This window comes from Heteronotia binoei, chromosome 6 (genome assembly GCF_032191835.1).
Source record: "Heteronotia binoei isolate CCM8104 ecotype False Entrance Well chromosome 6, APGP_CSIRO_Hbin_v1, whole genome shotgun sequence".
NCBI lineage: Eukaryota > Metazoa > Chordata > Lepidosauria > Squamata > Gekkonidae > Heteronotia > Heteronotia binoei.
In genome coordinates, this window is record NC_083228.1 from 146,522,446 (window position 1) to 146,545,634 (window position 23,189).

Here is a 23,189-nt window from a genome sequence, read left to right on the forward strand (position 1 = left end):
ACCGCCCAAGGCAGGGGAGGGAGCCCCGCCGGGAAGGAGAAGAGCTGCAACCAAGGCCGAGGCCTCTGCCGGACCCCCGGGGCGCCTCTGCGGGCCGTGCTGGAGCAGCAGACCTCCCTTGCAACACGCAGGCTCCGTGAGGGGAAGGACGCCCCTTCGACGGGCAAGCCCTGCTGCTGCCTCGGGCACGAGGGGGCGGCCAGAAAGAGCTGCGGCGGGGAGAGCAGCAGGAGCGCCCGTCCCATCAAAGGCAGCCCCGGCCCAGCTCCGCTTTCCCCAGCAGTGCCCCGACGGGGAAAGCTACGCCCCAGAGGCCGGCGGGAATGGAGCAGAGGGAGGACCTCGCCGTGGGGTCGGGGAGGGGTGGGGTGGCTGCAGAGACCCCCTCCCTCCCTCCTTCCTTCTCCGGGCAGAGAGAGAGAGGCGCTCCAGCCTGCTCTCGCTGCCCTCCAGGAGGAAGCGGGCAGTACCCTGGCCAGGCTGGAGGGGGTGTCTGGACCAGGCGGCCCCCTCCCGCCTGCAGACCCCCCTGCCTGGAGGGAAAGAGAGGGGGGGGAATGGGGCTGCAGCAGCTCCTTGCAGGGGGGCAACTGGGGCTCTCTCCCCCACCCCTGCGTGGGTGCTGGTTGTCATGGGTGCTGGGGACCCTGTAGAGGAAGTTGAGCCTGCAGCAGAAACTGTGCCCCTGCCACCTGCACCAGTGCCCCTGCCTCCTGCTGGAGAAGATCCCAGCCCCCCTGCCTCGCCCTCTCGGGTGGCGCGTGTGCGTGACCGCCTCCGTCAGGACCTCAGGGATCGGAGGAGGGCGGCACGCTCACAAGCAAGACGCTCCCTGAGCCCTGAGTTTTGAGAGGATTCTGGCCCTTCTAAGAGCAAGGATGCTTGAGTTGCAACAGGATCCTGGCTGCCTCTGGGAGCCAGCAATTAGCCCAAATGGGCAACAGCCAGCAGAGGGCTATATAGCTGTAGGCTTTGGGAGGAGGCTTTGTGGAAGCAACTAGTCATCTACCTGACGTCCTAGCATCCACTTCGGCTTTTGACTTTGGACCTCCTGACCTTGGCTTGACTTCTGGACCCCCTGACTACGGCTTCTGAACCTCTGACCTACGATACCTGGACGACGATTTGGCTTTGGCACCTTGGACGCTCTTGCTCACCGGTTACAGACCTTGGACTGCCCCTGGACTTCGCCTGGCCTGGCCCCAGCTCGTGACACTGGTGGCCACTGGAAAGTATTCCTTAGGCTTCTCCGACCAAGGGTTGCCAATCCCCAGGTGGGGGTGGGGATCCTCCGGTTTGGAGTCTTCCACCCCCCCTTCAGGGTCATCAGAAGGGGGCAGGAATGTCTGCTGACACTCCTTTATTCCCTGTGAACACCAATTCCCTGAGGGTATAATGGAGAATTGCTCTGCTGAGGCGCTTTTTCAGAGTAAAGGCAGCAAATTTGCATCATAGCATCTGATGCCTCTCTTCAAAATATCCTCCCAAGTTTGAAAAGGATTGGACTGCAGGGTCCAGTTCTATGAGCCCCGAAAGAAGGCGCCCCTTTCATGATTTCCTATGGAGGGAAGGCGTTTATAAGGCGTGCTATCCCTTTAAATGTTATGGACCTCCCTAGCTATTGAAAGAGGTACTTTTGCCTAATACATCAGGTCTACTGGAGAGATATAGAGAATGACTCAGGGGTCCTTTTGGGGCTCCCATTTAACTTAAGAGTCAGCCCCTTGGACAGACTGAGCCCATGGAATGAGAGTCTAGGCTTGTAACATCCTTAAAGACCCAAACAGAGACAGTTAACTTTTCCAAAGTACAAAGCAGGCGTATATAAAACAGCTTGGTATGTCATATAACAAAATTGTATTAAACTGGGCTATTGCACTGATGGCAGCCTGTTCAACCTGAGGCAACTAAAGGCCCACTCCAAGACAATGGAAAAACTCATCCGAGAGCTACTGTTTGCTGATGATGCTGCACTCGTCTCCCACTCGGTATCAGCTCTGCAGCATATGACGTCCTGCTTTGCAGAGGCTGCCAAGCTATTCGGCCTAGAAGTTAGTCTGAAGAAGACAGAAGTTCTCCACCAGCCTGCACCCCAGGAAGATTATCACCCTCCCTGCATCACTGTGGGTGAATCAGTTCTGAAGACAGTCCAGCAGTTCAGCTGCCTGGGGTGCATCATCTCAGACACCAAGATCGACAAGGAGATTGACAACAGGCTGGCAAAGGCAAACCGTGCATTTGGCCGACTGCACAAAAGAGTGTGGAGCAACAAGCATCTGAAAAAAGGCACAAAGATCAATGTTTACAAAGCGGTTGTGATGACAACCCTCATCTACGGCTCCGAATCGTGGGTTTTATACCGTCATCACCTGCGACTCCTCGAGCGCTTTCATCAGCGCTGCCTTCGCACCATCCTCAACATCCACTGGAGTGACTTTGTGACCAACACTGAAGTCCTCAAGAGGGCGGAGGTTACAAGCATCGAAGCACTGCTGTTGAAGACGCAGCTGCGCTGGGCAGGGCATATTTCTAGGATGGAAAACCACCGCCTTCCCAAGATTGCTCTGTATGGCGAACTTTCCACCGGCCATCGAAATAGAGGGGCACCAAAGAAAAGGTACAAGGACTCCTTGAAGAAATCCCTTGGCACCTGTCGCATCAACCATCACCAGTGGTCTGACCTAGCCTCAGATCGCAAAGCATGGAGGCACACCATCCACCAGGCTGTCTCTTCCTTTGAGAACGCATGCATAGCTGGTCTTGAGGACAAAAGGAGATTGAGGAAGAATCGCACTGCTACAGCACCAACCCCAAATCAGACTTTTCCCTGCAGCCACTGTGGCCGGATCTGCCTGTCCCGCATTGGTCTTGTCAGCCATCAGCGAGCCTGCAGCAGACGTGGACTACTGCACCCTTCTTAAATCTTCGTTCGCGAAGTCAAGCCAAGAAGAAGAAGATTAAACTGGGTCTACAAACCACAAGAAGCACTTTAGTTCTGGTCCAGCAGGGCAATTCTCATTCGCTTTCCTTGTGACATGTGACTGTCTCTGTATCTCTTTACAGTCAAGTGACTCAAGGCATCTCTATCTGGTCTGAGGTGACCCAAGCGAAGGGGAGGGAGATGGAAGAGCAGGACCCAGAAGGAGCTGCAGCTGGCAAGACAGCAAGCAAAGGCCCCCCTCCCACCCAAGCTGGGAGTGGTGGTGAAGGCTGGGAAAGCCCCGTGCCAGAGACACCTTCTCAGCTCACGGAGATCTCAGAGGTGCATGGCCAACACTTCCAGCAGTTCCAGTACCGTGAGGCTAAGGGGCCCCGAGAGGTTTGCAGCCGGCTCCATCGACTCTGCAGCCACTGGCTGAAGCCAGAGAGGAACTCCAAGAAGCAGATGGTGGACCTGGTGATCCTGGAGAGGTTCCTAGCCCTCCTGCCCCAGGAAATGCAGTGCTGGGTGAGGGAATGTGGGCCGGAGACCAGTTCCCAGGCGGTGGCCTTGGCCGAAGGCTTCCTCCTGAGTCAGGCCGAGGAGAAGAGGCAGGCAGAGCAGGTGAGGGGTTTCCTCCAGCTGTGTCCAATTCAAGCAATGATATTCTAAAGTTTCCCTGAGAGATATTTGCCCATGTGTTAATCATCTGAATGGGAGCTTTCACAGCCTCCTTCAGCAGCCTCTTCTACTAGGGAATTTCTTCTCTCTCTCCAGACAACTTACTGGGTCTGCAGATGGAAGAGTGCAGGGTCTGGGACGCTGGGATTTGCCAACATGAAACCAGTGTTATGTCTATAGATTTTCTGAGGCTTTGAAGTTTTTATCTCATCGGCACCTTTTTAGTCTTGGATCACTTTGCTTGCATTTTTCTCTTTTCTTCCCTTGTTAAGTGGGCTGGGGGGGGGGGGTCACACAGAGACACTGGCTTACTTCTTTTAATCCCTGTTTACAGTATATTCTATTCCACATCACCTTGCCTCCCCTTTTTTGGGAAGGGGGCTTATCAGGAAAAGGAGAAAGTTGCATTTACCCGGATTTTGCCTTTATTTGTTTTTTCTGTCTCTGCTCTACCGTCTGGTAGCACTGCTTCTTTTTTTTTTGGCCACTGTGTGACACAGAGTGTTGGACTGGAGGGGCCACTGGCCTGATCCAACATGGCTTCTCTTATGTTCTTCTGTGACACAAAGTGTTGGACTGGATGGGCCACTGGCCTGATCCAACATGGCTTCTCTTATGTTCTTATGTGACACAGAGTGTTGGACTGGAGGGGCCACTGGCCTGAACCAACAGGGCTTCTCTTATGTTTTTATGTGACACAGAGTGTTGGACTAGAGGGGCCATTGGCCTGATCCAACATGGCTTCTGTTATGTTCTTATGTGACACAGAGTGTTGGACTGGAGAGGCCATTGGCCTGATCCAACATGGCTTCTCTTATGTTCTTCTGTGACACAGAGTGTTGGTCTGGATGGGCCACTGGCCTGATCCAACATGGCTTCTCTTATGTTCTTATGTGACACAGAGTGTTGGACTGGAGGGGCCACTGGCCTGATCCAACATGGCTTCTCTTATGTTTTTATGTGACACAGAGTGTTGGACTAGAGGGGCCATTGGCCTGATCCAACATGGCTTCTTTTATGTGACACAGAGTGTTGGACTGGAGGGGCCACTAGCCTGATCCAACATGGCTTCTCTTATGTTTTTATGTGACACAGAGTGTTGGACTAGAGGGGCCATTGGCCTGATCCAACATGGCTTCTTTTATGTGACACAGAGTGTTGGACTAGAGGGGCCACTGGCCTGATCCAATATGGCGTCCCTTATGTGACACAGAGTGTTGGACTGGATGGGCCATTGGCCTGATCCAACATGGCTCCTGTTATGTTCTTATGTGACACAGAGTGTTGGACTGGATGGGCCATTGGCCTGATCCAACATGCCTCCTGTTATGTTCTTATGTGACACAGAGTGTTGGACTGGAAGGGCCACTGGCCTGATCCAACATGGCGTCTCTTATGTGACACAGAGTGTTGGACTGGATGGCCATTGGCCTGATCCAACATGGCTCCTGTTATGTTCTTATGTGACACAGAGTGTTGGACTGGAGGGGCCATTGGTCTGATCCAACATGGCTCCTGTTATGTTCTTATGTGACACAGAGTGTTGGACTGGATGGGCCATTGGCCTGATCCAACATGGCTCCTCTTATGTTCTTATGTGACACAGAGTGTTGGACTGGATGGGCCATTGGCCTGATCCAACATGGCTCCTGTTATGTCCTTATGTGACACAGAGTGTTGGACTGGATGGGCCATTGGCCTGATCCAACATGGCTCCTCTCATGTTCTTATGTGACACAGAGTGTTGGACTGGATGGGCCACTGGCCTGATCCAGCAGGGCTTCTCTTATGTTCTTATGTGACACAGAGTGTTGGACTGGATGGGCCATTGGCCTGATCCAACATGGCTCCTGTTATGTTCTTATGTGACGCAGAGTGTTGGACTGGAGGGGCCACTGGCCTGATCCAACATGGCTTCTCTTATGTTCTTGTTTATGCATCGCAGCTACTACCCTGTCTGCCCTGAGTTACTGACTCACTGAATTTATTGGGTTTATTAGCCCGCATATTAATCAATCTATTTGTTAATATTTGGACTAGGGAAAGAGGTTGTCCTTTTGGGAACCACCGCTCGCTATCTTCCAAACAAAGCCAGCCTGATAACTTAAAAACAAAATGCTGGGAATAACAATAACTTTAAAGCTCTCCAGGCCAGCATACCTTGCAAGTGAGTTGTTAGGATTCAATCTGGGGTGGGGGGGAGGGGCTTCTTCAAAGAGATGTGCTTGATAGGTGCAGAAATCTCAGAACTTCCATATTTATTCCTAGTGGTAACCTGCAAGGACTTGTGGGATGCATTTCTCCCTCCCCCAGTATTTCATATTTCCCTTTCCCGAAAGACCTCATAGCGCTTTCCTCTTTTCATGCACCCTTCTTTCCTTTCCGTGTTCTTCTGAAGCAGTGGGACGAAGTTTGTGTCCAGTGGCACCGTTCAGACCAACAAAGTTTCATTTCAGCTATAAGCTTCTGTGTGCATGCACACCTCTGAAATGTGTGCACACACTTAAGCCTCTACCCAGAATAAAATGTTGTTGGTTTTCAAGGTGTCACTGGGCTCAAACACTGTTGCACTGTGCATTGGTCTTCCCTCAAAATCAATTCAGAAACTCCTGTTGGGGCAGAACACCGCAGCTCTGCTATTATCGTACTTCGGGAACTTAGATGGAGCATGCATATGATTCCCATTCTATAGTTTCCCCACTGGCTGCCCATCGGTTAGTTATTTGGCTCATTATATAGAAAGCCTTGGGCACTTGTATTTGCCAGACCGCCTCTCCCCCTCTGTGCCACCGCAAGAGCTCCGCTCCTCTGGGTGAGGTCTTCCGCAGGTGTCAGCCTGCAAACTGGCAAAATCAGCATCCACCGATGCACCTGTTGGGGAGCGGCCTGCCTGAGGAGGTCAGGTTCCTCTGCAAAACTGGCTGGATCAAGAGAGCTTTTCTGCCTCGGCAAGAGACTCACACTATACAAAATGACTGTGGTGTCTGCTACTGCGTTTAACTTGGTGAAACTGGGATCCTATGATGTTACTTTTCTGTCATTTAATGTGTCACGGTAAGACCTACACTTTTCTTCAGCTCTGATGTTAGATTTCTGATTGGTTTTAACCCTAATTTGTTGTGCTGCTTATTGAACGCCCTTTCTTTTTGATTGTATTGGCTCACCTCTTCGACCCTTTCAAAGAGGCCTGCCATTCAAAAGCCCCGAAAGACAAGCAGACCTCCTCAAGCATTGCTTGGCTGGTCCCTGTCTTCTCTGGGCTAATTTTTCACTCCTTTTGATTTCCTGCCACACAGTTGGAAGGGACCCTCAGGGTCATCTAGTCCAACCCCCTGCACAATGCAGGAAACTCACAAACCCCTCCCCCTAAAGTATAGAATCGTCAGTGCTGGTTGACAACGTGTCTAAGCGACCACAGCAAAGTTTTAAACCTCTCAACCTAATGAGCAGATTTTCTCAATCAAGTTGCCACTTTAACGGCACCTTGAATCTTCTCCTTAATTTGGAAAAAAAATATTGCCATGAAAATAATTCTTTTATCTGCTTCTGTGCACAACAGCTAGTAAAAGGTTAAGAAGCAGACAAGACAGTGCTGCAGTTCCTAGAGAGGATACGAGGAAAGACTGAAGTCCTCCAACGTCCTCCTTTGGGGGTCTGGCTTTGCTTCCAGGAGAGCTGGAGGATGGGGGTGGGGCTTGAGAAGCCAGACAGGGGGTGGGGTTTCCCAGATGGGGAAAGAGTGGGGGGCTGGGAGGAAAGGCTGCCCCAGGTTGGGCAGCCCTGCAAGGAGGTCCCTCTCCATCCCACATAATGAGCAAGGCCAGGAAGAAGGTGGTTAGGCTGGAAAATGATTCAGACCTGCATAATTTGCAGTAAGCCAGGAGAGCGGGAGTCTTTCTGGTGGGGGCCACAGCAGAGAAGGCACTCGTATGGTCAGTGGCTGATTTTGCCCATTGGCAGGGTGGCCCCTAAAGGAGGCCCAACTCAGATGAAGCTGGAGAGGTGGAAAAGGGCGCAGGCAATGAGGGACAGCTTGCCCATGACCACCCCCCCATACAGCCATGGTTGCCAACTTCCAGGTGGGACTGACAAACAAGCTGCTGAAACACTTGAAGCACACAATAATGACAACGGGTGCATCACATCTTTAATTCAATGATATCTGTGAACTTAAGGACCACTCCGGTTGGATGTTGCGTATCGTGGCAGAACGGTGAGAATTTACAGGTCAGAATTTGCGTGGACTGGATAGGGACTCAAATCACCCCATTTGTGTGTATTCAAAGAACACGGATTCAATTTTGATTTGAAGTGAAATAATATATTTCGGCATTGAAGTGTTCAGCGCTGCGTTGTGAATTTATGACATTACACAGTGTTTTGTTTGTGACTGTTCAGCCTTAGCTGTGTTATTTCCTGTTTGCTTACAAAATTAGGACCAGGCAGCCCCCTTTGCTGCCCCCAAAGCAGAATTAAGGAGGACAGCTGCCGCTGAAACATGGGCCTTCCTAGCTTCCTTAAAGATCTGACCACGTTTGAATTATCTGAGGCCAATTACCTGCTGATGGAAGGGACTGCCACTCCACTGTAAGGGTACAGAGAAAATGCAGCCTGCGCTTGTAAGCATCAGTGCCCCACTGGGAGGCTTGGCGAAAAAAACAAACAGAACAACCCTGTGAAGTAGGCCAGTCTGCCTGTTTCAACACTCACTTACAGAGAGGATTTCTTAAAATAAAAATACACCCTTGCCAATCCTCTTCACCACATCAGCTGTGAGTTTCCCAGCCCACTTCTTGCATTTGAACTGCCATGGGGAGACCAGGAAGCCCAAGACACAAAGACTTCCCTGAGAAGGGATGCACAAAGTCAGCTCTTGTTGCACTCTGGCCCTTTTGGTTGAGTAACGAGGTGGCCAGGGCTTTGATGGGCACTCTTGGGAGATGAAGGGTCCTTCAGCATAAGGCAGAGCACCCCTTCCTGTTTCCACGGCCCAGAGCCTCATGGCTCAGTGGTAGCAGAACTCCCTGGTTCAATCCCTGGGAACTTGTTAAACAGACCAGGCAGTGGGTGATGCGAAAGACCTCGGCCTGAGACCCTGCAGAGCTGCTGCCGTCTGAGCAGACAACACTGGCTGTGATGGGCCACCGGGCTGGGCGGCTGCCTGAGAGCATTGAGGACTAGCACGGTCTGTAGGCTGAAAGGAAAGCTGGGATTCAGGGAGCGGGGGCTGTGGTTCAAGGGAAGAGCATCCACTGGGCGTGCAGAAGGTCTCCTGTCCAACCTCCAGTTCAAAGACCCGGGGAAGAAGTGATGCGAAGGACTCTTGAGGAGGCCCTGCCAGTCTGAGTAGACAATCCTGACCGCCAAGGGAGGGGGGGAGGGTCTCTCCAGGACCATCGCTTTGACTATACGATTTTTGTTGGCAGGGCGATGTCTCTCTACTTTCTATTACACTGCCCAGGTTCGCCATAGCTGTCTTCCCAAGGAGCAAACGTCTTTTCATTTCATGGAAACTCAAGCCCCCCGAAGCCGTCCAGCCCCACCGGAGAAGCGGCTGGAAGAGCTGCAGCCGTGGTAGAGCCTCTGCCGGAGCCAGGGGGCGCTGGAGCCCCTTTCCCAGCGCTGCTCCCGGAAGGGAAGGGAAGGCGTGCGTGTCCGGGCTTGGTCCCGCCGGGGGGGGGCAGGAGAAAAGAGCAGCCCCTTCCCAGCCCTCTGGAACGAGCCTCAGATGGCACTTCGAAGGCTGCAAGGCTGAACTCGCTCTGCAAAAGGTGCAGGAGAATTTTGTTCCTTTTACATGGAACCGAAGCAACCCAAAGCCGTCCGCCCCCCCCCTTTCCCCTGGAAGAGCTGCAGTCCCGGCAGAGCAGAGGCCGGAGCCGGGGGTGGGGGGCGCCTGCAGCCCCTTCCCAAGCGCCGCTCCACGAAGGGAAGGGGAGGGGAGGCGTGCCTGGCCGGGCCGGGCCTTTGCAAAAGGACCCCCGACGGCCGTGCCCGCTCTGCTGCCCCGGAGGAGGGGGGGGGTAGCCGGGCCTCCTGCCCCCTCCGCCTCCCAAAGCCGCCCACCGGGCGTGGAGAGCAGCGGCAGCCAGGCCCCCCGACGGGAGAAGAAACGAGCGGAGCCGGAGCAGGGATGGAGGGGGCTGCGGAGACTCCTCCTTCCCTGCCCGGGCAGAGCGAGCGAGCGAGAGGGGAGCCCTGCAGGGAGGACGCCCAGCCTGCTCTGCTGCCGTCGGGAGAGCCCTCCAGTTCCTCCCCGCAGAGCTCGGGGCCAGCAGCAGCAGCAGGCGGCTTTTTCCAGCCCGCAGAGCTACGAGTGAGCCGCTCCTTCGGGTGTGTGTGTGTGGGGGGGGGACTGGAAAGCCGCCCTCCCGCCTCTCCGACGGCTTCTTGGGGGGGGGGGGTCTTGCTGTAGCCGCTGGGAATGGAGGGGCGGCTGGAGCCCCCTGGATGCTGCTGGCAAGGAGGGTTTACCGGACTCCCTCCCCCCTACTCGTGCCCCGGATTCCCCCCTGACCTGCTGGCCAGAAGCCTTTAAGGGAACTTCCCCCTCCCCCCACAGGCAGCCCGTCCGGCTTTGCTGTTCCCCGCTTCCTTGGGCGATCCCTGAAGCTCTCCGGGCAGAAATGCAAAACACACCCCACCCCACCCCCCAGCTGCTGCTCCAGTGGCCTAGAATTCGAGTGCCAATCACTGGGGAAACTATATTTGCAAACCCCCCACACACACATCATTTAGAATAGAATCATAGAAGAGTTGGAAGGGATCTCTAGGGTCATCTAGTCCAACCCCCTGCACAATGCAGGAAACTCACAAACACCTACTCCTAAATTCACAGGATCTTCATTGCTGTCAGATGGCCATCTAGCCTCTAGAATCCGCATTGCTGTCAGATGGCCATCTAGCCTCTGTTTAAAAACCTCCAAGGAAGGAGAGCCCACCACCTCCCGAGGAAGCCTGTTCCACTGAGGAATTGCTCTACATTCCCTGAGCCAGTTTGGTGTAGAGGTGAAGTGTGCGGACTCTTATCTGGGAGAACCGGGTTTGATTCCCCACTCCTCTACTTGCACCTGCTAGCATGGCCTTGGGTCAGCCACAGCTCTGGCAGAGGTTGTCCTTGAAAGGGCAACTGCTGTGAGGGCCCTCTCCAGCCCCACCCACCTCACAGGGTGTCTGTTGTAGGGGAGGAAGGTAAAGGAGATTGTGAGCCGCTCTGAGACTCTTCGGAGTGGAGGGCGGGATATAAAGCCAATATCTTCTCTAACGGTCAGGAAGTTCTTCCTCATGTTTAGCCAGAAACTCTTTTTATTTAATTTCAACCCATTGGTTCTAGTCCTAACCTCTAGGGCTACAGAAAACAATTCCACACCATCTTCTATAGGACAGCCCTTCAAGGACTTGAAGTTGGTGATCATATCACCTCTCAGCTGCCTCCTCTCCAGGCTAAACATGCCCAGCTCCTTCAACCTTTCTTCATAGGACTTGGTCTCCAGATCCCTCACCATCTTCGTCGCCCTCCTCTGGACCTGTTCCAGCTTGTCTCTATCCTTTTTAAAATGTGGTGCCCAAAACTGAACACAATATTCCAGATGAGGTCTTACCAGAGCAAAGTAAAGCGATACCATCACTTCACGTGATCTGGACACTACACTTCTGTTGATACAGCCCAAAATTGCATTTGCCTTTTTAGCCACCACATCACACTATTGACTCATGTTCAGCGTATGGTCCACTAAGACCCTGAGATCCTTTTTGCATGTACTACTGCTAAGACAAGTCTCCCCCGTCCTATTACCATGCATTGGATTTTTCCTACCTAAATGCAGAACTTACTTTTATCTCAGTTAAAATTCATTTTATTGGTTTTAGCCCTGTTTTCCAGCCTGTCAAGGTCTTCCTGTATCCTGTTCTGTCTTCTACTGTATTTGCAACCCCTCCCAATTTAGTATCATCTGCAGATTTAATAAGTATTCCCTCTATTCCTTCATCCAAGTCATTTATAAAGATGTTAAACAAAACAGGTCCCAGGACAGATCCTTGAGGCACTCCGCTTGTCAGTCCTCTTCAAGAGGATGAGGAACCATTCACAAGCACTCTTTGGGTGCAATCTGTCAAACAGATCCACCGAAAGGTAACAGGATCCAAACCACATTTTACCAATTGGTCAATAAGGAGAATATGTGGAACCTTATCAAAAGCCTTACTGAAATCAAGATAAATGATGTCTACAGCATTCCCCTGATCTAGCAAGGTAGTCACTTTCTCAAAAAAAGGGATCTGGTTAGTCTGACATGACTTGTTCTTCAGAAACTCATGCTGGCTCTTAGTAATCACAGCCATCCTTTCTAAATGTTCCAGGGCTGACTGACTGATGATTTGTTCTAAAACTTTTCCAGGGGTAGATGTCAAGCTGGCAGGTCAATAGTTGCCTGGATCCTCCTTTTTCCCCTTCTTGAAGATGGGGACAACACTTGTCCATCTCCAATCTTCTGTCACCTCACCTATTCGCCAAGGATTCTCAAAAATAATGGCTAGAGGCTTGGAAATTATATCTGCAAGTTCTTTTAGAACCCTTGGATGCAGTTCATCTGGCCCTTAGGAATTAGTTTCATTTAAAGAAACTAGGAGTTTATGTACTACCCCGGTGGTGATCCGAGGTTGCAACTCCCTTCCCTCATTATATGTTCCGTTTTTGCCACATGGAGCACCATTGCCATCAGAAGATAAGACTGAGGAAAAATAGGAACTGAGCAGTTCTGCCCTGTCTTCATTACCTTAGAATGTAATATGAGTAAATCATATTAAATGTGGTCTACAAAGTACAAGAAGCACTTTTGTCCTGATCCAGCAAGACAATTCTCATTCACCTTCCTTGTGACATGTTCCTGTCTCTGTATCTCCTTACAGTCAGGTGATTAAAGGCATCTCTATCCAGTCGGAGGTGACCCAAGAGAAGGGGAGGGAGATGGAAGAGCAGGACCCAGAAGGAGCTGCAGCTGGCAAGACAGCAAGCAAAGGCCCCCCTCCCACCCAAGCTGGGAGTGGTGGTGAAGGCTGGGAAAGCCCCGTGCCAGAGACACCTTCTCAAGTCACGGAGATCTCAGAGGTGCATGGCCAACACTTCCGGCAGTTCCAGTACCGTGAGGCTGACGGGCCCCGAGAGGTTTGCAGCCGGCTCCATCGACTCTGCAGCCACTGGCTGAAGCCAGAGAGGAACTCCAAGAAGCAGATGGTGGACCTGGTGATCCTGGAGAGGTTCCTAGCCCTCCTGCCCCAGGAAATGCAGCGCTGGGTCAGGGAATGTGGGCCGGAGACCAGTTCCCAGGCGGTGGCCTTGGCCGAAGGCTTCCTCCTGAGTCAGGCCGAGGAGAAGAGGCAGGCAGAGCAGGTGAGGGGTTTCCTTCAGCTGTGTCCAATTCAAGCAATGATATCAGACCTCATCCTAAAGTTTCCCTGAGAGATATTGGCCCAAGTGTTAATCACCTGAACGGGAGCTTTCACAGCCTCTTTCAGCAGCCTCCTCCACTGGAGAATTTCTTCTCTCTCCAGACAACTCACTGGGTCTGCTGATGGAAGAGTGCAGAGTCTGGGAGTGGGGCAGGATCCGTTGCTTGGTCTCTTCTCCATTCCATCTCTTCCCCTTCTCACTCGCTGCTCTTTCAGATGTGGGGACCATCCTTGGAGAGAGAAGCTCCATTCCCTGAGGCAGAACGAGGTTCCTTGGAGGGAGGGCAGAGGGCGCAGGCCCAGGAGGGTGCCCAAGATGCCCTCTCTTGGGGTAAGGACTCATTCTGCCTGTTTACATTGGGGCACTCCCTGAATGTGGTGGGTGGAGAGTTCAGGTCAGGAAAAGAATTCAGTGCTTCTTCACATAACACACAGCACTGAATGTTCACTGACTGTGATTCTTCTCAAAGGGGATTAGACAACTGATAGAGGGCAACTCCTTCCATTAATTAGAACATTCATGTCTCACCTTCCTTCCATAGGAGGAACTCAGGAGGGCTCAAAAAAGAAAAGTAAAGTTGGACAAACCTGGGCAGAGCTATTCAGCTGGGTGAATACAGGGAGCCTCTGCTTTCTGGGGCAGCACTGAGCACTAAAAACTAGTTTGTTGTCCCAATAACCGTGGGAAAATTCAGCTTCTGTGCCTGTTCTTATAGGGGCACCTAGCAGGCCACTGGAAGAAATCAGGTGTTGCAGGAGGGATGACAGGCTGTTTCCTCAAACCCCAGAGATTTGGGGGAGGGTCTTGGGGTGAAGCCTGGCACAGATTTTACCTTAGATTCTCCAGAAGCTCTCGAGTTACGTCTGGGTTTTGTTCTGAATGTGATGTCATGTCCACTCCCCCTTTTTTTTGCACCCCCAGTCCAGACTGAAAGGCCCACTGCCAGCTGGCAGGAGAATGAGATTCCTAGGCATTTGGTCTGATCCAGCAGGGATGCTGTAACTTTTGGAACTCCAGAAGCCTGAACTATGTTGGCAACATTTGTCACCCCCGAGGCACATGAGTACCTCTTTTACCTCTCCCACAATTTAGTAAAAAGGGTGAAAGAATGTGTGGCGTGCACACAGGGCACTGGGAAGGGAGTGTGTGAAGCGAGGAACAAACAAGCAAATGCAATAGGAAGTCATAACAAACACCCTTCCTCCTTTCTCTTCCTAACAGACAGTGGAGAGATGCTATTGAGTCATTCTGGAGGTGTGGAAACAGCCGCTTTAGCTCCAGTTCAGGTAGGGGAAATGAGCAGGGCACAGCCTGGGTTCCCTCTTACTTTCTCAGGGGGGCTTTTGCTCCTGCAGTTTCTACAATGCTCCAGGTGAGTGAGGTTCTGACCACCACTCCCTTTACCCATATCAACCCATACATCCTATTCCATCCCAGACAACTCCCTTCCAGGTTGCAGTCTCTGCCTGGCATCATCTCTGATGAGGGAATCTGCTTTTTCTTCCAGTGCCCCTTTTCCTTTGAGGAGGTGTCTGTCTGTTTCACCCCAGCAGAATGGGACCTGCTGGATCTGGGCCAGAAAACTCTCTACAGGGAAGTCATGCAGGAGATCTATCGGAGCGTCATCTCTCTGGGTAAGGAGGATCTCCCACAAGTGCCAAAGGTGTGAATTGCTCCACATGGGATGATGCTTGAATCAAAACTATTGCACAGCAATGCATCATTTTGAGGCCTGTCCAGATACTTGCTGGGGGGCAACTGAGGCCAGTGTTGTGGCCATCACCCGAGCCAGAGATGGTGTCCTGGCCAGAGGCAAGGGTGGGGATGAGAGCCAGCAAGCCAGACATGTTCAGGTGCTCACACAGATTCCAGAGTTCAGTCTCTGAAGTCCACAGACCCAAAGTGCACAAGCCAAAGGGTCGTTACCAGAAGGGGTAAACCAGAGAGTGTAGCCCGGAGGTCCAAGGGTCCTGCACAAGCTTGAGAGTCACAAAGCTGAGGTCAAAGTGCAAGGTCACACAAAGAAAGGGTCAGATGTTGTGGTCCCAAAGTCTAAGAGGATGACTTGTTGCTTCCACAACATGCAGGCTCCCGCCAATTCCACTGATGAACAACTCTTGCTGTAAAAAAGTTTCCCCTAATATCCAGCATGTACGTTCCCATTCTAAATTTAAACCCATTTAAACCCATTATTATGAGTCCTCGCCTCTGCTGCCTGTCAGGTCAGGGACCATCTTCAACAATAACAATTTCAAAAGGATAAGTTTATTTATTGAAGCTGGTGATATTGACACTTAGGTGTTAGTGTTGAAACTAAAGAGTGAAAGAATGTGTGGAGCGTACACAGGGCAAGGTTTTCAACTCCTGGGAAGAGAATGTGTGGAGTGGTCTGTATAGATTCCAAACAACCATTACTTCAGGCGCGCATTTGGTTCAAACTTAATTAGTTCTAACAGCAAGCGTGTTCTCACTACAGTCCGCTTTGTAGAAACACCAAGAGATAACATTCGGCCTTGACTTGCCGTTTCTCTGGAGGCGCATACCTTTCTTAATGAGTGAAGCAGACAAGCACACACACAATGCAATTCTAATAGCAAGGTACAGAAATATAAGGATTACAGTTATAAGAGTTATAAGGCATACAGAAACATGGAAAGGGATCTTGACACTGCCGACAGGAACAACTCCCCACCTTCCTCTAAGTGACGGCCCTTAAAATCCTTCAAGAGAGCAATCATGTCCCCCCTCAACCTCCTTCAGACTGAAGATTCACAAGTCCCTCAGCCTCTCTTAATCACTTGAGCCTCAGCTGCTGCATCAGGGCTGGGTGGTGGCTCTGGATCAGCTGTTGTTGGTGAGGTTTTGTCAGTCTGCAACTCATCAGCCTGTTTCCTGGCTTCTGACTCAGCCAGCCATGCGTGACTCTTCTTCTCCTGATGTTTTACTGGAAATGCTGGAGTCTCCTCTTTTAGATGGGGAAATTAGCAAAGCGAGACTAGGTAGAGTGAATTAGGAGCGTGGTTCTTTTCACCTATGATACGAAGGTCCAGTCCCAGAAAGAAAAGACTCCAGATTGAATATATACTAAAATTGGAACGATAGAGAGAAGATTAGCATGGCCCCTGCGCAAGGATGACATGCAAATTTGTGAATATATTTTATAATGTTTACTAGAAAATTATGTAAAAAGGTACAATCACACACACAAGCAATAAAACACACACAGACAAGCTAGGAGAGATAGAGTTGATCGATAGGAATTTGTAGGGGTTGTTGAAGCAGGTAATACTACCTGTCCAGATGTGCAAAGGTCCAATTACAAATTAAAGATGGAGACATGCATTACCATCTTGCCATAGAATCATAGAGTTGGAAGAGACCTCTAGGGTCATCTAGTCCAACCCCCTGCACAATACAGGAAACTCACAAACACCTCCCCGAAAATTAACAGGATCTTCATTGCTGTCAGATGGCCATCTAGCCTCTGTTGAAAAACCTCCAAGGAAGGAGAGCCCACCACCTCCCAAGGAAGAAGCCTGTTCCACTAAGGAACCACTCTAACGGTCGGGAAGTTCTCCCTAATGTTGAACCGGAAATTCTTTTGATTTAATTTCACCATGTCTGGAGGAACAACCTATGTTTCCAGACTGAACAAGGAGGTGTGGCTTGCTCTCATATTTTATAAGGCTTGGAAGGTTGAAGACCCTCCCAAAGCTATAATGATGCTTGAGAGGAGGCCCTGCCGTAACCATGGCGATCTTAATGTTTGCTTGATGGGCTCTCCTGGTTACATGAATGTGCTACCAGGGTGAAACACTTGCTGTTGCTGACTCAGTATTGTTTGTCAGGATGGGTTAAGATGGTTGTTAATGGCTTGATCAATTTAGGGTGATGCCCTGAGGGGAAGTAAGCATAGAAGACAAAGGAGATGTCCAGGTGTCAGACATTACCAGAGGAGTAAACAAAGAAGGGAGTTGAGTTGTAGCAATGAGTCAGGAAGATGGCCATTTAATCAGTTGGCCAAGGATTTCAGACAGAACAATACCTTCTAATACCCTTCTAAAAGCACAATTAGCATTAGCACTTTTATCAATTTAATTAAGTGATTTTAAACTTATCAGAATTTTTAATGTTTAATGTTAATGTAACCTTGTCTTTGTATAAGGGAAATTGAATGATGTTGTTAGCCGCCCTGAGCCTGCTCCGGCGGGGAGGGCGGGATATAAATAAAATTATCTATCTATCTATCTATCTATCTATCTATCTATCTATCTATCTATCTATCTATCTATCTATCTATCTATCTATCTATCTATCTATCTATCTATCTATCTATCTATCTATCTATCTATCTATCTATCTATCTATCTATCTATCTATCTATCTATCTACCTCCCTGTTTAACCCATAGTTTTATCACTCAATTGGGGAGAGGGAGAGTAGCCAGACCAGGAAACTGCCTTTGTTGTAATCAGAACCAGACCTCAGTATGTTTCTGTGATCTTTCACAGCGAGAGAGACAGAGAGAGAGAGAGAGAGAGATGTTCCCCCTTGGCCTGTTTTCTGGCAAGCATCCATTTTGTTTCCTGAGCTTGGAGATCCCTTATTCAGGTGGGCTACCCCTAGAGGCAGGCAGCGTCTCCTGGCCATAGACGAGTCCTCCTCCCTGAGGATTTCATGCTGAGCTCAGGCTGGCCCAGAGTAGAGATGTTCCAAAAGACTCTGGAAGGAGCTAGATTCTGATTTCTCTTTCACTGACATATACAACACACCCTTCCCCCCCGGATGGGATTACAAACATCCACTTTAACTGATCCTGTCAAGAACCCAAGCCTGGGTCCCCCTGGGTCACTAGTCTTTGTACCTGAACCAGTTCAGTGGGTTTACAGAAGTTAAGCAAACCCTTCTAAAAATATAGAAAGATTTATGAAGGATGTAAAACCGAGACACCACTAAACTGTTCAGTTTCTGCAGCTCAGCAACAGAAAGCCATGAAAAGCTCACTGTTCTGTCGTATACACGAAATACCTGGTATTAGATAGTACCTCTTCTCCAGCATAAGTATTCCAACTATAGCCTAAATCAGGGGTGTCATGCAGCTTGGGGCCGAAGCAGGCCCTCAGGCGGCTCCTATTAGGCCCCCGAGCAACTGGCTGTCATCTGCTTGTGTTTGTCGGTGTCCTTTATAACATTTATATCTCTGTTACCTAATCTTAAATAGGTACGCACACGGCACGGCCCGACATGGCACGGCCCAAGAAGGTCTAATTTATGTCAGATCCAGCCTCATATAACTTTGGCATCCTCGGCCTAACTTATTCTACAAAAAAATCACAATGAAGCAAGAAAATATCAAAGCGCACCAGCATGGCACAAACATAAAGTTTTCCTGGCTTCCCTCTAGTATATACTGGTCTTATTCTTTCTACCGCTCTAGAGTCAGGTGGTCCAAATAACCCAATCGAGGGTCCTCCTTGGTGGAACTTTCCAGAGGTTGTCAGCACCCTCCCCATCCCCCTTCCCTCTTGATTACACTATGGGATACAAGTTCTCAGTTACCACAGTCTTGAGTCTGCCTTGAAAAAGATAAGGATGTGAGCTGCAGGGAGAGTCAAATCATGAACCAGGCCACTTAATTATCACAATAACCCTTGAGGGGAACTAGGGTGCCTTGCCTCACAGATCGGTCCCCCTTTTATCTGTTGGGGCTGTGGTTCATCCTTCCAGAAGAATTTTTACTTCTGAATTTCTGTCTTTCCCGCCTTGCCCCACATGTTCCCCAGAGAACACTGCGATCAATCTCTCAAACTCTTTTGGCTGTCCCTGGGCTAAAGGAGGCTAGGCTCAACTCCACCAGAGCAAGAGCCTTCTCAGTTGCGGCCCCAATACTTTGGAACACCCTCCCAGAAGCCATCAGGGCCCTGCGGGATTTATTGCAGTTCTTCAGGGCCTGCAAGACTGAACTGTTTTGGATGGCATATAACATCTAATGGGAAAAGGCTGCCACCACATCTGGATCTATCGTACTTTAGTACTAACTGCCTAGAATCTGTACATGTCCATCAGTGGCTATTAGCCACAGTGTGTGTGTGTGTATCTGTATCTGTATATATATATTGGCCACTGTGTGACACAGAGTGCTGGACTGGAGGGGCCATTGGCCTGATCCAACATGGCTTCTCTTATGTGACACAGAGTGTTGGACTGGAGGGGCCATTGGCCTGATCCAACATGGCTTCTCTTATGTTCTTATGTGACACAGAGTGCTGGACTGGAGGGGCCATTGGCCTGATCCAACATGGCTTCTTTTATGTTCTTATGTGACACAGAGTGTTGGACTGGAGGGGCCATTGGCCTAATCCAACATGGCTTCTCTAATGTTCTTATGTGACACAGAGTGTTGGACTGGAGGGGCCACTGGCCTGATCCAACATGGCTTCTCTTATGTTCTTATGTGACACAGAGTGTTGGACTGGAGGGGCCATTGGCCTAATCCAACATGGCTTCTCTAATGTTCTTATGTGACACAGAGTGTTGGACTGGAGGGGCCACTGGCCTGATCCAACATGGCTTCTCTTATGTTCTTCTGTGACACAGAGTGTTGGACTGGAGGGGCCATTGGCCTGATCCAACATGGCTTTTCTTATGTTCTTATGTGACACAGAGTGCTAGACTGGAGGGGCCATTGGCCTGATCCAACAGGGCTTCTCTTCTGTTCTTATGTGACACAGAGTGTTGGACTGGATGGGCCATTAGACTGATCCAACATGGCTTCTCTTACGTTCTTATGTGACACAGAGTGTTGGACTGGAGGGGCCATTGGCCTGATCCAACATGGCTTCTCTTATGTTCTTATGTGACACAGAGTGTTGGACTGGAGGGGCCATTGGCCTAATCCAACATGGCTTCTCTGATGTTCTTATGTGACACAGAGTGTTGGACTGGAGGGGCCACTGGCCTGATCCAACATGGCTTCTCTTATGTTCTTATGTGACACAGAGTGCTGGACTGGAGGGGCCATTGGCCTGATCCAACATGGCTTCTGTTATGTTCTTATGTGACAGAGTGTTGGACTGGAGGGGCCATTGGCCTGATGCAACAGGGCTTCTCTTATGTGACAGAGTGTTGGACTGGAGGGGCCATTGGCCTGATCCAACATGGCTTCTCTTATGTTCTTATGTTGAGAAAGGAAAATATTATATGATCCGCCTGAAGTAGCACCATTGCAATTTATCTGATTGTTTTATTGTTTTAATATTACTTATCATTTATTGTGTATTTTATGCTGTTAGCCACCTTGAGTCTGCATAGAACGGATGTGATAAAAATATAACGTAGATAAATAAATAAGAATTATTTCTCTCTTCCTCCTCCTCCTTCCCCAAAAGAAGACAGAAGTATAAGAGAGGCTTTGCTGGAGAAAGACAACATCCTCGCATCCCAAGAAAGGCTGGAGAGTTTCTCAAGGGGATCCCAAGAACAGATTTCCTTCCCAAATGCGCTGGCTGAGAGTGAGTATCCTGCATGGTTATGTCCAGGGAACAGGCAAGGAGTAGCCATGGGGGCTTTTTGATTCACTTCTTTCTGATCGAGATTTAGTTTGGTACACTGGGTAAGGAGGGAGTGAGGCCTTCTGGGGACTGGGATGTGGAGAATTAGGAACTCCTTCTGAGCAAGAACTCTATAAGCTTTTTGTCTTCCAATGTGCTATTTCAGGTTGTGCAAATAGGTTTCTCTGTTTTATTTAGCATTACAAAACCGCTGACTGGTTGAGAATCCAGTGCTGTGTTCACAGGGCCCCTCCCTTCTAGCTAGATGAGTTTGATCTCAAAGTTTTCTTTCCTGTTCTGCCATGTGGAATAGTGGCGTGTTCATGGTTGCAATGAGTCATCTGAGAAAAGCCCATTGATTGGCTCTGGGAGAATTCTCTGTGGGAGAATTCAGTGCTCTGTTCACAGGGCCCCCTCCCTTCTAACTAGATGAGTTTGATCTCAAAGCTTTCTTTCCCGTGCTGCCGTGTGAAACAGCGGCGTGTTCACTGTTGCAGTGAGTCATCTGGGGAAAGCCCTTTGATTGGCTCTGGGGGTTGCTGGTCCTTTCTGATAAAGCCCTGTCTTGCCTTGTTCCCTGTGGGGTTTCCTGGATTGCAGCAAGGGGCACTGCTGGATGAGTCTCAATTTCTGGAGTAACCAGCCAGCCAGCAAAGGCTAAGTCTGTCTGAGGGCACTAGAAGTGATGGTTTACACTGTCTGCTTTGTTATTTTTAAGTCACTTCTTATTCTTTTCAGTTGCTAAGCACCATCTTCAATAAATCTTTCTGTGTTGTTGGAACCTTGCGTGGCTTCTGGCTGGATGAGCCGGGAGTGTGTGTGTGTGTGTGTGTGTGTGTGTGTGTGTGTGTGAGGGCCTATAATTGGCATTACAAGCTTAGCTGTGGCTCTTGAGGGGATGAGGTATCCCTCAAGACTAGACACCCTGGGGAAAGGGGGGAGGTGGTTAAGATCAGGGAAGCTGGAGGAGGCTGGAGACATCAGTCTTTTCCGTCTGCAGTCACAGAGATGTTTTTGGACTTTACCTGCCCTCCCAGGTGTTAAAGGGATCGCTCTCTTTTTTCCTGCAGAGGGTGACCAGAGAAGTGAAGAGGGTGATGAACTTCTCCAGCACTTGTCAGATCGAGTTCAAGACTTGAAAAAAAACAAAAGAATTCAAGGCAGACCAAAAAGAAAGGAAGGCAGCCGTATGGTTGAGAGGAGAGGAGGAAAAAGCTTTAATGTACATTTTCCAAAGCAGAGAATAATTAAGGCACGTACATCCACTCAGTGTAGCAAGTACATAAAAAATAGATCACAGCTCCTTTTGCACCAAAGAGTACACAGTGGCAAGAGACCTTTTGAATGCTCAGAGTGTGGGAAAAGATTCAGTCAGAGAGGCCATCTTCACAACCATCTAAGAACCCACACAGGAGAGAAACCTTTTGAATGTTTGGAGTGTGGAAAGAGATTCCGTCAGAGTGGCACTCTAAAACTGCATCAGAGAATCCACACAGGAGAGAAAGCTTTTGACTGTTCAGTGTGTGGAAAGAGATTCAATCAGAGAGCCCATCTTCAGCGACATCTAAGAACCCACACAGGAGAGAAACCTTTTGAATGTTTGGAGTGTGGGAAGAGATTCAGACACAGTGGCAGTCTTCAATTGCATCAGCGAACCCACACAGGGGAGAAACCTTTTGAATGCTCAGCGTGTGGAAAGAGATTCAGTCATAGTGGCCATCTTCAACTGCATCAGAGAACCCACACAGGGGAGAAACCTTTTGAATGTTCAGAGTGTGGAAAGAGATTCAGTCTGCGTGGCACTCTTCAGCAGCATCAAAGAACCCACACAGGGGAGAAGCCTTTTGAATGTTCGGGGTGTGGAAAGAGATTCAGTCACAGAGGCCATCTTCAGTGGCATCAGAGAACCCACACAGGGGTGAAGCCTTTTGGATGCTCAGAGTGTGGAAAGAGATTCAGTCAAAGTAGCAGTCTAAATCTGCATCAGAGAACCCACACAGGGGAGAAACCTTTTGGATGCTCAGAGTGTGGAAAGAGATTCAGTCAAAGTAGCAGTCTAAATCTGCATCAGAGAACCCATACAGGGGAGAAACCTTTTGAATGCTCAGAGTGTGGAAAGAGATTCAGTCGGAGTGGTCATCTTCAACTGCATCAGAGAGCCCACACAGGGAAGAAACCTTTTGAATGTTCAGAGTGCGTTAAGAGATTCAGTGATAGTGGCACTCTAAAACTGCATCAGAGAATCCATACAGGGGAGAAACCTTTTCAGTGTTCAGAGTGTGGGAAGAGATTCAGTACCAGCAGCAATCTTCAGAGGCACCAAAGAACGCACACAGGGGAGAAACCTTTTGAATGTTCGGAGTGTGGGAAGAGATACAGTGACAGTTGCACTCTAAAATGGCATCAGAGATCCCACACAGGGGAGAAACCTTTTCAATGCTCAGAGTGTGGAAAGAGATTCAGTGTAAGTGGCACTCTAAAACGGCATCAGAGAATCCACACGAGGGAGACCTTTTGAACATTCAGAGTGTGGAAAGTCAGAGTGTCCATCTCGAACTGCATCAAAAGAATCCATATGGGGAGAAATCTT

At 49.8% G+C, this 23,189-nt stretch overlaps 1 protein-coding gene and 1 non-coding gene across 2 annotated transcripts; both read left to right on the forward strand.

Moving 5' to 3' along the window:
• Positions 1-9,251: 9,251 nt before the first annotated feature.
• Positions 9,252-22,943, forward strand: LOC132574404 (zinc finger protein 436-like; the record flags this gene model as incomplete). Its single annotated transcript, XM_060242767.1, has 7 exons — positions 9,252-9,372; positions 12,509-12,989; positions 13,265-13,379; positions 14,271-14,335; positions 14,557-14,683; positions 20,438-20,560; positions 21,670-22,943. Coding segments are annotated over exons 2-7 (2,127 nt in total), but the record flags the coding sequence as incomplete, so codon positions are not given.
• LOC132574530 (U6 spliceosomal RNA) lies at positions 16,115-16,218 on the forward strand. Its single transcript, XR_009555609.1, has one exon. It is a non-coding gene; the product is annotated as a U6 spliceosomal RNA (small nuclear RNA).
• Positions 22,944-23,189: the final 246 nt, after the last annotated feature.